We start from the raw sequence: 15,048 nt of genomic DNA, 5'->3' as shown, positions 1-15,048 counted from the left end.
CTTGAACTTTCATACTACTACTATTATTCAAATTCTGGATCTAGAGTTCATTTATATTGTGGTATGCATTAGAATGTCAATAAATATAGGGCCTTTATGTAGTGTGGTTTTTCTTATAGCAGTCTACATTTTCATTTGTTAGATTATTGTCAGTTAGGGTTATACATAAAATTCATGCAAATGTACTTTTTTGTATAATACATGAAACCATTCGATGTGCTATATTAATGCTGGTCCTGGAAGGTGTCGCACAGTGCTGAGGTCCTTACAGAGAGATGTTAAAAAACAAGGCATTTTTCTCAATTTCTGAGGGGATAGGTATTGGGAACCCTCCGTTTAGCCCAATCGGCGAAGTCGCGTTCTTCCTGTGGACGACTATCGTCATTTCGTCAACTACCCGTCTTCCACTCAATACTTCAAATATCATGATGCCAAAGGAATATGTGTCACTAGCTCTTGTAACTACCTCATTGTACAAGTAGTATGGATCCGTATACCCTAACATGCCTATAGGCTTAGCAACATTGTCAAGTGGATCATGATCATCCAAGGCTACAGATTTGGCCAAGCCAAAATCTCCAATTTGAGCCACCAAATTATCTTGTAGAAGGATATTCGCACTCTTGATGTCGCGATGAATAAATGAGTTGGTGCAGATGCCGTGGTGAAGATGATACAAACCCCGAGCAGATCCAATTAATATACCAAGTCGTTCATTGCACTTGAGATGTGTTTTGTCGCCAGTGTATGGCCTTTCGTGGAGGTGATAGTCTAGTGTAGAATAGGCTACATATTCATACACAAGAATCTCCTTTACCTTATCATCACAGTAGCCAATAAGAGAGACGATGTTGCAGTGTTTGATCTCTATTAGTGCAGCGATCTCCTCATCAAATCCTGACCCCCTTTCATTGGAAGTTGGTTTAAGCCACTTCACAGCCACAGATACTTTTCTTTTGTCTTGTTGGATATTGCCTACAAACTTTACCAAAACCTCCTTTTCCTAGTATTTTATCACCCTTGATGGCATCCCTGATCTCATTCAGAGTGAATTTGCGACAGTTTATTTTCGCCGAGGACGATGCCATCTTATCAACTCAGTATCTTGAAGCTTGTTTTCCCTAATTAAATCCATTACATAATTAATACTCCATAACATACACAAAAACATTGCTGAAAGAATTCATAAAAGGTACTGTGCAGTTTGACAAAATTTAATGACTATTTAGTGTGTCGGATGACTAAGAGAGGAAGTAAAGGTATCAATAGTTGGTCCCTACTGCATTTTGCGGTTTAAAAAGATGGGGATTGTGAAAACGGTGTTGTAATTTCTTTGGTTACTAAAAAGTTGGCTAAGGTTCCAATCAAATAACTATTTATACACTTGAGGCTAAAATTTGCTTCACTATGTCTATATGCTCATTACTAATTTTGGCCACCTTCACAACGGCCTTGCTGCCATGCCACTAATATGTCTTTTTCCAGATCAACTAATCCCTCTTTTTTGTGGGTGGATCAGCTGATCAAGGTCCACAATGCATGGGCTGAACGGTGCGAGGGAAGGAGCTGCCCGGTGCTTGTTTGCACTCGGCTTACACGTTTCATTCTCTTCACAACTTTTCTTTGCTTCAACACATTGTAGTAGTAATAAGATAGATAAAAATAAGAAAGGCTTACATGCACAAATTAATTAGCTTCCCTCGATTTTTTTTTTTGTTACTTCCAGAAATGGGAGAAACGTGGTTTGTATAAATGCGTCACTTCATTGAATGCGACGCGAATGTGAAATCTGCGTCACCAATTACTTCTGCGGCACATACTTAAACATAGTAAACTATTATGACGTTCAGTTTGTTAAACAACATAATACCAATATACTACTTAAATAAGTTAAAAGATATACTTTATCTAAGATTAAATTAGTCACAGAGGTAGGGTAAGATGAGAATTAATTATAATCGTTAGAAACAATGTAATTTTTGCACCGTGGAGATGCTACGAGATACATTGTCGCAGGCCAAAACTTTTTGTTAAAAAAACAACCAAACAGGAGAATCAAATAAACATTATTTCTAATCGTGAGCCGAATGGGTCCTCTATTATTAAACTACTATTATAAGCAGTGAGATTTAGTATATCAATCAAGGGTCCCAAGTCCGTGCAAGTGCGACTCCTTGCGCCAAGATTCTCATTTTGGTGAAAACTTGCATTAACAAATAGAAACAAGCACGTGAAGTTTATTCCAAATAAAGTACTTATATTATCCTCAAAGATTTACTAATTAAAAGTATTTGTCATTCAACTAATTAATTTTAAGACTCAGCATGGAGTATTAAATAATTATTAAACTCATAATTTTTTTTCTTTAGAATTTATTAAACAAATAATGACAAATCCCAATTTAATCACGTAATTGCTTTGAAAATGCATATAAAAGTACTCATGAGAGAATACTTAACTATGCATGTACTTAATCGTCTCACGTGTGTCATGTTTTTCATTGTCATCTCATTTAGAAAAGTGACGTGTTTTCTCTCATTTTCCAAAGTAAATAAAACGTACTTCCCTTTTATATATGAAATGTGACCAATTGAAAAATTCGTCAAAAAAGAAGGGACGAAGGGAAAAATGAGAAGAAAATAAACAAGAACAGAAAATGACGCTCAAATCAAGAAGCTTAATTGGTTTTTTTTTTTTGTCGAGACGTAAAACATCATGGCCGTCCTCCATTTATGTAATTATAATGTTTTCCAATATGTAATATTGTACGTGTAAGAGTTTATAAAAATTAAATACAGTAATTGAATAATATTTACGAAGAATATACATATAGGAATTTAAATTGATATTGGTACGTATACATATAAGTAGTTAAAGATAAGATTTAGTAATTTTTATTAAAATCAAGCATAGTCTATTTTTCAAAGGGAAGTATCATGAATTCTCCCATATTTTTTTTATAGGATGTTTTGTACGTACATTATAAATTTTGCTTTGGCTAGCTAATGGAATTATCTCGATACTCCATAAATAAATAAACAAATTGCGGAGGATGTATAAATGTAATGGTATGATATAGTTTTGGCTTTTTGCAGTGTGGTCCTCTCTTCCTAGTTTCGATTATTTTCTTTTGTTTGGTATGTGGTCTCCGATCCATTGAATGATTGACTATATATATACACTTTCTAGATAGTTGTGATTAATTAAGTGTGAATTCTATGGGTGGCAAATCGTGCGTGTCTCGTTATCGTGTCGACACGATAACGACACGAACACGATAACAACAAACACGAACACGACCTGTTAAGAAAACGTCAAACACGAACACGAACACGACCCGCTACCCTCAGACACGAACACGACACGAAATTTTCGTGTTCTTAATGGGTTGACCCGATAAGGACACGAACACGATAAACTCTGATCCAAACCCATTAATTTCATGCCGGTTCGTGTCGTGTTATCGTATCGTGTCAAAAATTGTCAGCCCCAGTGAATTCTAATTAAAATGGGAATTAAGAACGCGCATTAGATATCAATATTTAACGCTAGCCATTCATATTTATTAAATACTACTCCCGAGATCAAAATCCATCTATTAAGTACGTGTCACTGGATTTCATTAAATTTCCTTTTAATTTTATTCTGCAAGGATATTATTTTCAAATACAAATAGACTTGTTATGGAAACTCCATATTCACGGAAATCAAATCTTCTTTTCAACGAGCATGTGTGATAATTTTGTATCATGTGTCGATTGGTAGTTTCATTCGTGATAATTTTGGGTTTGTTATGAGATGTTGACAAATATGTACAACTGATATTGTCTGAACATGCAACAAGCCAACAACATACATCATTTCATTCATATTGAAGCTCACTCATCTCTTTACATTTATGTTGACTATGCATATATCCCCCAAAGTTGATAAAACTTAAAACCAAAGGCTCGGGAACGGGAAGTTGGCTAGTCTCGAAGAGAGGCAATGCTATAAGGCAGTTCAACAAACCAACTCACCGAACAAAATAGGCAAGCAACTAAGGCTAGCTAGGAACCGTGTGAAAAAAAAAATACAGATGTTCTATGCAACCATAGTCCATACTCCATAGTGTTGGATGTAAATTGTAATATGACTAGCTATTTGTTAAATTTTCAACATAATCCATAGTGACATCTTTTGATCAAATGTTATTGTTGAGCAAAATATCAGTTATTCGCATACAAAATATCAGTTACTCATATACAATACGATTTACATAAAATGTAATTAGTGGTGAGATGAATGAGAGATCAAACTTGAAATTGATGGAGTATATTTTGATTTTCCAATTATAAAATGTAATTAGTCGTAAGATGAATAATAGATCAAACTTGAAATTGATGGAGTATATTTTGATTTTCCAATTATACATTTATTGGATAAATCAAGCTTTCCAATTAGTTAAACATACTTTACAATAAATTGTTTTCTTAGATACTACTAGTGGTAAATATATTAGGATGAAGTTTAAAACAAAATTTTGCAAGATCAAATTTAATAGTACATATATTTGCAGCCAAATTTAGCACAATTCACGAAAAAAGATCAGATTTTAATTTTCTAGAAAAATTGACAATAACCTGTAGTGGATTCCTATGATTTCCCACAAGGCCACAACCATATGACCATATCTGATATGAGATCGACAGCTGGTGCATGCATAGAGTGAATTCTAATTTCAATTAATAGGCAGCAGAAAATTTTCATTTTATGCGCTTATTTCCTCTTCTGAATTCTTTCTTGAAAATATCTGCAAAAGAGTAAAGTAAATGCAAATCCTTCCAATTTTCAATAACACGATATTAATCATTTTTTATTAGTGATATATAGTGATTTTTCCAAAATAGTTGTAAGTTAAATAGGAGTAAGTTTTTTCGCTTTCTCCTCCTCTATCCATCCTATTATATTATTTTAGCATTTTCATAAAAATATTTTTCTTTAAAAGTAATTACGAATAATGTTTTACTTTAGGTTAAAATATCCGACAAAGTTATATACACGAATTCGCCCTGGATTTTGTTAAAGATGTTCAAACACCTTAAGAATTTTATACATAAAACTAGTAGCGTGTGGTGTGGTCATATTGATGCAAATTCTACTTAATTAATGAAACGACACTTCCTTTTTCATTTTATAAGTGGAACATAATCATCCAAATGCCATTTTCTTATATGATGATTTATCTATAAATCTAATCAAGAATAGCAATGAATTCAAACAATAATATAAATATATATGTACTCCATAATTAAGATAAATTCGTGGGGAGCATTCAAGACCATAGATAATTTAATTGTAGGGGGTACAACTATTACTCCTATTTAGTACATTATAGGTATATATTGGAGATGTAATCATATGATAACCTATAAATTACATAATAATCCTATAACTAAATCTGGACTATGTATATTTCCTATTCGTGTATTCCAGATTTAAACTTAACTTTTCTTCATAAAAAATTAGCAAAGAGTAAAACTGTCATTTATCTATTCAAAGTATCATTTTATAATCCGAAACTATCATTTTATCAGAGCATCCACAATAGGGGTGCTCTATAGCCTGCCCTATAGGGCGCCCTATCCTCCCGCCACATCAACATTTTATCCTCTGACCCATTCACCTGCAGTGGGACGCTCTATAGTCCGCTTTATAATTTTAACTCTTATTTTGTAGTTGTTTTTTATTTTTTATGTTTGCATATATATCAATTAGCAAGAATAAATATAAAAACACCACAAATTAAAGGCAAATCCTATTGTCAGTATTTATTTTTTATTTTTTATGCTTGCAAATATGGAAAATCGTCGAAATTCATTATTGAATTTAGAGAGGAATTGAGATGGGGAAGAGAGTGGAGTGAAATGGTTCATCGTCCGCGGACTATGCATAGGGCGCGGAGGAAAGAAATGGCATAGGGCGTGGAGCTGCAGTGGTGCCCTAAGGCACGCCCGATGCATCGGGCGGACTTTAGGGCGCCCCACTGTGGATGCTCTCAAGCAAAAGTATCATTTTATCAAGCAAAACTATCATTTTATCATCTGACTATCAGGAAAAGGTATAATTTTATCAACTGAAATTATCATTTCATGCAACCAAAGTATCATTTTATCAGGCAAAAGACCATTTCTTCATTTAAACAGATCATCCAAACTATATCATTTTATCGTCTGAAACTATATATCATTTTATCTTCTGAAACTATCATTTTATACACTGAAACTAACATTTTATAATTTGCTTCGAAATTGAAGGAGCTAGGTTTTTTAAATCGCCAATTTGTGTGTTGAGTTTGAGAGAAATGTGTTTTGAGCGTTGAGTGTTTGATTCACGTCTTTTCACCTTGCCCGCCAATTTTAATTATGAAATGGAGTAATAATTTTGCCCATATATAAAATGATAGTCTAATTTGATAAAATGATAATTTTGCTTAGATCAAATCTAGATCATATATTTTTAAATTGTGTGGTGCAGATTTAGTTATAGGGTTATTACACGAATTGGTGTTGTCATTATAATGCACCCCAGCTCCAGGTATATTATTTGTATGTTTGTGCTGTGACTGATATAACTATCATATTTACCTCTTTTTTCATGAAAAATCATTCTTCAAGGGGAGAAGTATTTGAGAAGGTATTATTTCCCATTCTGAAGATGTATCTTTACCTCCCCATCAATGGAGAGGTAAAATCTTATAACTACCATATGACCTTTTTTACATGAAAAACCCTTCTCCAAGAGAAAGGTATTTGAGAAGCTATTACATTTTATATTTTTCTAATGCATTTTGTACTATTATTTTATTTTTAAAAAATATTTTTCCTTTCTATATATTTTTTCTTTTGGAATGTGTTACTGTACTTTTTAAAAGGATATATCATTTTTTTCAAAAAAAAAATACATAATATACCTATTCTATATACCTTTTCCCATTGAAGATATGTTATGTTTACATGGAGCGGATAATAGTAATATGATAACGAAATTACTCAACAAAATTAAAATGAAATGGCATCAAAATGAAATCGGATAGTGACGTCATCATTTTTAGAAAATTAAAGTGAAATAAATTTTAAAAACAAATAAAATTAGAAAGTGGGCTATGGCCCAATTCACACACCATCAGGAAGAGCCCTAGAAGAAACTTGAGTGCTCAATTTTCATCACCTGCCAGTTGAAACCCTTGAAGATTCAATTTTTCTGCAAGGAAACCGAGTTATGGCATCGCCAACAACGGATGCTGCAATGTGAGATATGCTTACTGTGATATATAAGCTCGGAGCTAAAGATGTAACACTTCAATTTTTAATTTTAATTTCAAATTGTGTATTTCATTATTTCCTTTCAAATTTCAGTGTTGCAAGAGTTTTTTAACGAAAAAAAGAGATTTAGCATTAATTGTTAGTTGTGCTCTCACTGATTATTGCAGAGTCCGTTGGTTAGTGACGTGGAGAAGCTGTTGGGCTCGTCAAATGATGGGGAAGTGCATCCCAAGAAAAATGAGGTATTTCAAGCATTAATGTTTATGTGCTTGTTCTTTCTAAGTATCAACGTTTTCTGTAAATTGAAAGCTGTAATTGTTGGTGGCAGATACCGAAACGGTTAGAATTTGCTCCTTTCTCCAAGAATCCAACTGCTGATGTGCAGCTCAAGGCGCTTGAGGAGTTGAATGAAGAGTTGATTACGAAGTCTGTAATACTTGGCGATGGACTCAAACTACTTGTTGCTGATGTGTATCTCTATGCCACGGCGCATTCATCTGTGGTATGCTTTTTCCATGATGGTGCCACTATGTAGTATTGTGCGTGAGATAGGGTATAACTGCTTAATCGTCGATAACGTATTGTATTAACTAGCCAGCCGAGAGAATACAGAAGAATCGAGAATGTTTTACATAGATGGCGCTTTTTGAATTAAGATTGCTGAGAGATAATAGAGTGATGCTAATTATGCTCATTGGTTTGTAGAATTAGCTGGGGAAAATTGTTCAAGCTGTTCTTTTACCTAATTCTCTGATGCTTTTTCCATTGCTTGTGTCTCTAGAATCGCCTTTCAAGTTCAGATAAAGCAAGGTTGCCACATTTGTTGAGGTGGGTTGATTACATCCAGCTAAGAAAAGTCTATCTTGTAAACATAGGTTTTTGCATTTTCTTTGAAGTTCAAATCTCTCTGTGAAATCTGATATGTAAGAAATATTGATAATGTGTTCTTTCTATAATAATAAAAATAACATAACCAAAATACGTTTAAAAAATTAAGTCTTTTTTAATGTGCTGCATCAGTTGCTTTTCATTGTGCACTCACTTTGTAGGTGCTTAAAATGTAGAAGTATAAGATCCATGCAAACTAAATAGATTGCATCACACCACACTATGCAGTTTCACTGATGATCGGTTTTTTTGAAGTGCAGAATCAGGATGATATTGCTCCAATATTGGATAAGATTGTGTAGAAAAGGCTGAATTTGTGCCCCCTGTGAGTAATTAAAGCCATTTGCATTTTTTGGGATTATTGCAAATTAATAGGTTTCATAGTTACATAAAAGATACTTATTCTTTGCTGAATGTATCTGTAAGGAAATTTGTCTACTGTATGAAGGCAGCTGGATAAATTTGGAATTGGGAGAATGGGGTGGGGGATATGGGTTGACGTCATTAGTGGAAATTTTTAGGCTATTATCGCATTTCTGTTTACTGTCAAGACAAAATCAATCAACTACTACATTCAGAACTTAATACTTTATCTGAGTTTAAGCTCTAGGTACAGTAATATGATAAACTCAGAAGAATGTAGCATGGAGTGAGAGTAGGCAACTGAATTGTTTGTAATATCAACATGAGGCATGTGATTTTCCAATTGATGACTGTGTGTTGCTGATGTAAGAGATCATAATATTCAGAGATGGGTCACAGTAAAATATGAAAATAGAGTCCCCTTAACAACTTTGGCTTTGGCATGCCAGAGATGGCATCCATTCTCATGTTTGGTGATTACCATCTCCTGTTAGCCTATTACACTGTTGGTTTTCCTTGCTGGCAGAACTTCTGCATACCATTATTTGAAGTTATTACCTGCTTTATGTTGATTAAGTGACTGGCAAACAAGCATCAGCTTAAAGATTGATGCATTTATTTCCAAACAACCTCCTGCAGGTTTCAAAACCTGTTTCAAAACCTGTAAAAACGGCCGAAGATTCCACTCCAAAGAAAACTGTCCAAGAGACAAAGAGGCTGGAAAGTCAGAGACTGTCTCTAAAGGAAAGAAGACTGCTGATACTGTAAGCATTTAGACTTCATATGTACTTTCATGCTCTGGCATAATGGCATCTTAAATATATGAATTCATATAAGTGAAGCAACTCCCATCATGATGATATGGGTGCAAGTCTAGAGCTACTCATCTTGTTGTAGAGTAAAGAACAAAAGCTTGTACTTATGTTCAGCTTCTGAAAAGCATTTTAATTGAGATTCTAACTTGAAAACTTTTGGAATTTGGTCTTATATGATGTACCATCAATATTAGTACTGCACATTGAATATTACTCCTTTTTTTCTTTTACAAACAAAAGAAAAAAAGTTGAAGAGAGTCAGGCTAGCCAAGTAAAGAAGAAACTTCCCAAAAAAGAGGTGGAGAAAAAAGATGAAGAACTTAGCGTTAGTTTGCTGAAAATCCGGATTGGCCACATTCGTAAAGCATGGAAACATCCATCAGCCTACAAGTAAGATGACTGTTTGTCTCACAAATTAAGTATGCCTCAAGCTATGCTGGGAGTTGTTTGTATAATTCATTCACCAATACTTGGTCTCTTGCTCCTCTATCCCTTTTCCCTGCCAAAAATTGTCTGGCTTTAAAGCAATTAGTATTTTCCTCTGGGTTTTGAGGTCCCAACTAAAAACTGTTTCCTGTGATTTTTGTATGTAATGCAGTTTGTTGGTTGAAGAGATGGATCTTGGAGAAGCAAAATGTCGTCAAGTTGTAAGTGGCCTTGCAAAGTTCTGCACCCCTGAAGAATTAACGGTAAGAAACATTAAATAGCTTTGGTCCTTCGAAATGTAAAATGAGCTGCTCTTTACTTGTATGATTTTTCACTCATCTGTCTACTGTATTCCTTTGCCCAGAACCGCCGGGTGGTGCTTATAACAAATGTAAAACCAGGGAAATTACGAGATGTGATGTCTGAGGGACTGGTATTCTTCATCCTATTGCTCATCACATTTTTCTATGCCCCTCTCTTTTATTGCTGTTTCTTACTCCATGCATTGGTTGATGTCATTTATGCTATTGTCACACACAATGGTAGTACACTACTGTATACGTGGATGTTGTGCAAGCTTATGCTTTAACTTATAAGTTGATTTCACCATGTTGGGCATTGTTGTCTGGAATTTGTTATATCTCATTTCGTTTAACCTGCAGGTTTTGTGTGCCTCAAGTAAAGATCATACAGTTGTAGGGCCTCTTATTGCTTCCGATGGTGCTAAAGTTGGGGAATGTGTTACATTTTCGGGGTTACGTCTATCACTGTTAGGGCTGTTTATCTTACAATTTCTGGCTTAAATGTTCCATCTAAATTCTAACCCAGGCTTTGAAACATTCTCCATTGCCTCTTTATATGTTGCATTTTTTATTTGTTATGTATTTCCTAAAAATTGTTGTTTGACATGGTCATAAATATTAACTAGAAAAGATCTTGTGCGCAGACATGACGGCAAGCCAGAGGAGGTTTTAAACCCCAAAAGGAAGCAGTTGGACAAGATAACTCCGGTATGTTATCCCCGTTGATTCTGTTACAGTGCAGCATACACACAATAATTGATGAGATTTGAGAACTCAAATGTGCAAATTCTGCTACCTAAGTATCATATTGAATAATTTCACCGATTGACAAACTTTCTATAACATTCTTGTGTGTGCAGAATCTTTTCACCGATGAAAAGGGTGTTGCGACGTTCAAGGGCATCCCATTAATGACTTCTTCTGGACCGTGTTTGTCCTCCATTCCCAACGGAAGCATCAAATAGTGACGAGTTCTCTATCATATTCCCCAGATCATTAGACACAGCATTGCTAGCTTGTTGAAATGCTTTGTATAAACCAGGTCCTATTCTGCAGGCCTTGTTTGAAGCGGTCCTATTCTCTCATTTCCTTTTACCAATTACATGCGAAATATCTGAATAAAATTTGTGAATATAGGTTTTCATATTTTTTCAGCCTAACCAAACAAACAAGCTCTCTCAATAAACTACTATATAAAAGAAGCATTTTCATTTGATTTCCCCCCATTTTAAAGAAGCGCCAAATTTCAAGAATTCAAGAACCATAGAAGAGAAGAAACTACTTTTATCAGCTGCAGTTGAAACACTTAAAGATTCATTTTCTGCGAGTCATGGCATCGGATAATTTGGATAATTCAATGCTCGATATGCTCAATGTGATCAACAAGCTCTTAGCTAAACAAGTAACCCTTCAATTTTCAATTTTGATTCCAAATCGTGTATCCATTCTTTCCTTTTAAATTGAGTCATTTAATGACAAAAGAGATTTTGAGGCATTAATTGTGAGTTGTGTTCCCACTGATTCTTGCAGAGTCCATTGGTAAGTTACGCGGAGAAGCTGGTTGGCGCCCTAAATGATGGGGAAGTGAATCAAATGACAAATGTGGTATTTCATTTTTCATGTATTAATGAGGTTCTTTCAAGAATCAACGTTTTCTGTGAATTGAAAGTTGTAATTTGGTGGTGGCAGATACTGAAATGGCTAGATTTTGCTCCTTTCTTCAAGAATCCACATGCTGATGATGTGCAGCTTAAGGCGCTTGAGGAGTTGGATGAAGAGTGGGCGGTCTGTTATACTTGGCGATGGACTCAAACCATGCCTTGCCGATGTCTTTCTCTACGCGAAATTACACTCCTTTGTGGTATGCTTTCTCCGTATTGTGCTTGTTCATTGACCGAGCGAGGCCGGTATTAAGGATATTGTATCAATGATGATCTGTTAACTATTGAGTTTAGAGAATACAGAAGAATTGAGAATGTTTTTGCATAGATAGTGTTACTAGTATAACGATTGCTGGATGTTTGTTGTAGTTGTCCGTTTACCTGGTTTTCTGATGATTTTCCGACGTTTGTGGCTGTAGAAGCGCTTTTCAAGTTCAGATAAAGCAAGGTTGCCACATTTGTTGAAGTGGTTTGATTACATCCAGGTGAGAAATAAACATAGGTCTTTGCATTTTCTCATAAATTCAAATCTCTTCTTTGGTTTCACTAAGGAGCATTTTTTTGAAGTGCAGAATCAGGAGGACGTTGCGCCAATATTGGGTATGATTGTTGTAGAGAAGGCTGATTTTGAGGCCCCTGTGAGTAATTCAAAGCCATCAGCAATTTGTTTGATTCTTGATGGTTTGCTTGTGCTTCTAGTGACATGTTTTTGTTGTAGAATCTTTCTGCACAGTCCTTTGACTCTTCATTTGCTCTTCTGTAGTTTACCAGCAATTCATGATTCTGTTATAAGTTGATATCAGCATATTGGGAATTCTGTTAAACCTGCAGCTCTTTTGTGCATCAAGTAAAGATCATACAGTTGTAGAGCCTCTCATTGCTCCAGATGGTGCTAAAGTTGGGGAATGTGTTACGTTTTCTGGGTAATGTCGATCACTGCTGGGGCCGAGTGTTTGCTGTCTAGCTATTTCTTTGATTTATTCGACATGATCGTTAATGTTAACTTGAATAGATCTTGTACCCAGACTTGATGGAAAGCAGTTGGATAAGATAGCTCCGTTATGTTATCTTCGTTGTACGAGTACTAGAAATACAGTGACTAGGGCCTCTCTTTGTTCCCATTGAACAATTTCGCCGAACTTTCTGTAACGTTCTCGTGGGTGCAGAATCTTTTCACAGATGTAAAGGGTGTCGCGATGTTTGATGGTATCCCGTTCATGACTTCTTCTGGATCGTGCTCGTCCTCCATTCCTAACGGAAGCATCAAATAGTGGTAGTATGTAGGCAGTGGCGGATCCAGGAATTTTAATTCGGGGGTGCGATATTTACATTAGAGCTTTAAAATTTGATCGATCATTTTCCTTCCATTTTATTACTACTTGTTATATGGAGTATATATTTTATTAATTATAGATGATTTTTATAGATATGAATATAATATAATTACATAATAAATAAAATACTAAATCTTTTGAAGCTAAATTATTCTAATAAAGTTTCAGCTATTTCTAAAAAACAAAAAAGGAAAAAATATAATCCAATTGATACTTATTTAAATATTAAGTACTAATATACATTCAAGAAAAATGCAGTTATTTTTAAAACAAAAAGAATTTGATCATAACTACTACTCCCTCCGTCCCAGGGTATTAGACCAACTTTTCTTTTTGGGATGTCCCAGTATATTAGACTCATTTCCTTTTTTAGCAAAAAGCAACTATCTTATTTTATTCTCCACCTACTTTTTTCTCTCTTATCTCTCCTACTTTTTCCCTCTCTCATACTTTACTCTCTCCACTTTAACTATTTAAATATCAATTCCTTAAATCATGTGCCCAAAAGAAGTGAGTCTAATACTACGGGACGGAGGGAGTATATGCTAATTCAAAGTCTCGTGTTAATAATATAATACTATTTTTCAAAAATAAATAGAAATATAATAACTACACTAAAATAGAAAGTAGAATAAATAAAATGCAAGTGAAAAAGAAGATTGGAAGACAATGGAAGGAGAAAAATAGATGAGAGTAAGCAATGTTCTACCACTGGACTATCTAGCTTCATATTAAATTATATTACAATATATAGTTAAATACACATGTTTTGGGGAGGGGTACCACTTGTCCTACTTTGGATCCGCGAGTGTATGTAGGCAGAGTGGTTCAAATGCCCCATATACATGTTTGTATAAACCAAGTCCTAATTTGTTCAAATCTTTGATGTCCAAAAAGTTATACTACTATTGTCTATTTTGTTTTCCATTTTACCATTCAATTGGAAGTGATGATTTTGTTTGCATGGTTGATAGATTATAGTGATAACATAAACAAACGTACAATCCAAAATTTTATAGCGGGACATAAGAATAAATGAGAAACTATTATTGGTCATTTAGAAAAAAGAAAATATTCAACGCAACAGGTTAGTTGATGACCTTACCTAACAAAAGCTCAAATTCTAATTATATTTTGGTAGGTACAATTAAGATGCCATGCAAGAAACAAATAATTGAATGATGCAAGGGTAAAGACCAAAATTGATCCTCAACGTATAATCATTTTACTTTTTGAATTTTTTGGTCTTGCATACATGAAAATTTGATCATTTTGGTCATCCGTCAATAATTCTGTTAAAAACTAATGATCAACCCAATTTTGACCAAATTAAACTCTTAATTCTGATTTTTAATTCACTAATTAATCTCCTATTATTTTAATAAATATGCTCAAGATTGCAAATTAAGAGGGGGTGTTGAAAAAGTAATTTGTAGTCATGGATCTCAATGAAGAGACATGAACCTTCTTGAAGTGTCATATACATTGATGAAGAGTCATGTACCTTATTGAATAGTCATGTATCTTAGTAAAGAGTTATGTCCCTTGGTAAAGAGTCATGTGTATATATCAATCAATACCATTGTAATCTCCACCATTTGAATCATCCAATTAAAATATTATATTCACTGTTTGGTGAAACATATCAATATCCATATTCTCTCCAAATATAAAAGTGTCGCAGCATGATACAAGCATATTTCATATTTTGTTTAGATATTTTAGGGATTCACATATTTTTTCCATATCTTTGTTTTCTTGTTCATTAAGTTAGTTAATAGTATTATAAATAGAAGTCATTGTAATAATTTAAAATCAATCAAGAATATCAATATTATCGTTCATAATCTTCTCCAAAGTGAGAAAACCGTCTTGCTTGACGGGCGAGTCGGGCACTCGCCCGCGACAATTATATATCGATCGCCGATCTACGGACGCCAATCAAACCCGATAGG

At 34.3% G+C, this 15,048-nt stretch overlaps 2 protein-coding genes and 1 pseudogene across 3 annotated transcripts; 2 read left to right on the top strand and 1 right to left on the bottom strand.

Moving 5' to 3' along the window:
* Window positions 1–265: 265 nt before the first annotated feature.
* On the bottom strand, window positions 266–1,088 carry LOC125224245 (putative receptor-like protein kinase At2g39360). The gene is made up of 2 exons (XM_048127614.1): window positions 1,019–1,088; window positions 266–975 (listed from the first exon to the last, which is right to left on the bottom strand). Exons 1-2 carry the CDS (start codon window positions 1,086–1,088, stop codon window positions 266–268), a joined length of 780 nt encoding a protein of 259 aa, XP_047983571.1.
* A 6,091-nt stretch (window positions 1,089–7,179) lies between these two features.
* Window positions 7,180–12,826, top strand: LOC125224236 (uncharacterized; annotated as a pseudogene). The gene is made up of 16 exons (XR_016135537.1): window positions 7,180–7,332; window positions 7,472–7,546; window positions 7,633–7,806; window positions 8,086–8,169; window positions 9,195–9,319; window positions 9,433–9,470; window positions 9,611–9,760; window positions 9,969–10,059; window positions 10,161–10,229; window positions 10,459–10,550; window positions 10,743–10,806; window positions 10,959–11,140; window positions 11,629–11,703; window positions 11,788–11,959; window positions 12,179–12,244; window positions 12,332–12,826. The product of XR_016135537.1 is annotated as an uncharacterized LOC125224236 (transcript).
* Window positions 11,429–13,030, top strand: LOC125224224 (putative methionine--tRNA ligase). Its single transcript, XM_048127592.1, has 8 exons — window positions 11,429–11,500; window positions 11,629–11,703; window positions 11,788–11,883; window positions 12,179–12,244; window positions 12,332–12,397; window positions 12,591–12,682; window positions 12,785–12,854; window positions 12,926–13,030. Exons 1-8 carry the CDS (start codon window positions 11,429–11,431, stop codon window positions 13,028–13,030), a joined length of 642 nt encoding a protein of 213 aa, XP_047983549.1.
* The last annotated feature ends 2,018 nt before the right edge of the window (window positions 13,031–15,048 follow it).

Source organism: Salvia hispanica, chromosome 2 (assembly GCF_029641045.1).
Source record: "Salvia hispanica isolate PSC_SH4W2 chromosome 2, Shi_PSC_v1, whole genome shotgun sequence".
NCBI lineage: Eukaryota > Viridiplantae > Streptophyta > Magnoliopsida > Lamiales > Lamiaceae > Salvia > Salvia hispanica.
Note: the sequence above shows the minus strand (reverse complement) of the source record. Positions and strands in the feature narration are given on the sequence as shown.

Excerpts from the sequence above, each read along its gene's own strand:
- LOC125224245 (XM_048127614.1), bottom strand. The coding sequence starts at position 1,088 with ATGGCATCGTCCTCGGCGAAAATAAACTGTCGCAAATTCACTCTGAAT. Across the intron at positions 976-1,018 it reads GATCAGGGATGCCATCAAGG|GCAATATCCAACAAGACAAA; the intron begins GTGATAAAATAC and ends TAAAGTTTGTAG.
- LOC125224224 (XM_048127592.1), top strand. The coding sequence starts at position 11,429 with ATGGCATCGGATAATTTGGATAATTCAATGCTCGATATGCTCAATGTG. Across the intron at positions 11,884-12,178 it reads AGTTGGATGAAGAGTGGGCG|AAGCGCTTTTCAAGTTCAGA; the intron begins GTCTGTTATACT and ends TTGTGGCTGTAG. Across the intron at positions 12,855-12,925 it reads GTACGAGTACTAGAAATACA|AATCTTTTCACAGATGTAAA; the intron begins GTGACTAGGGCC and ends TCGTGGGTGCAG.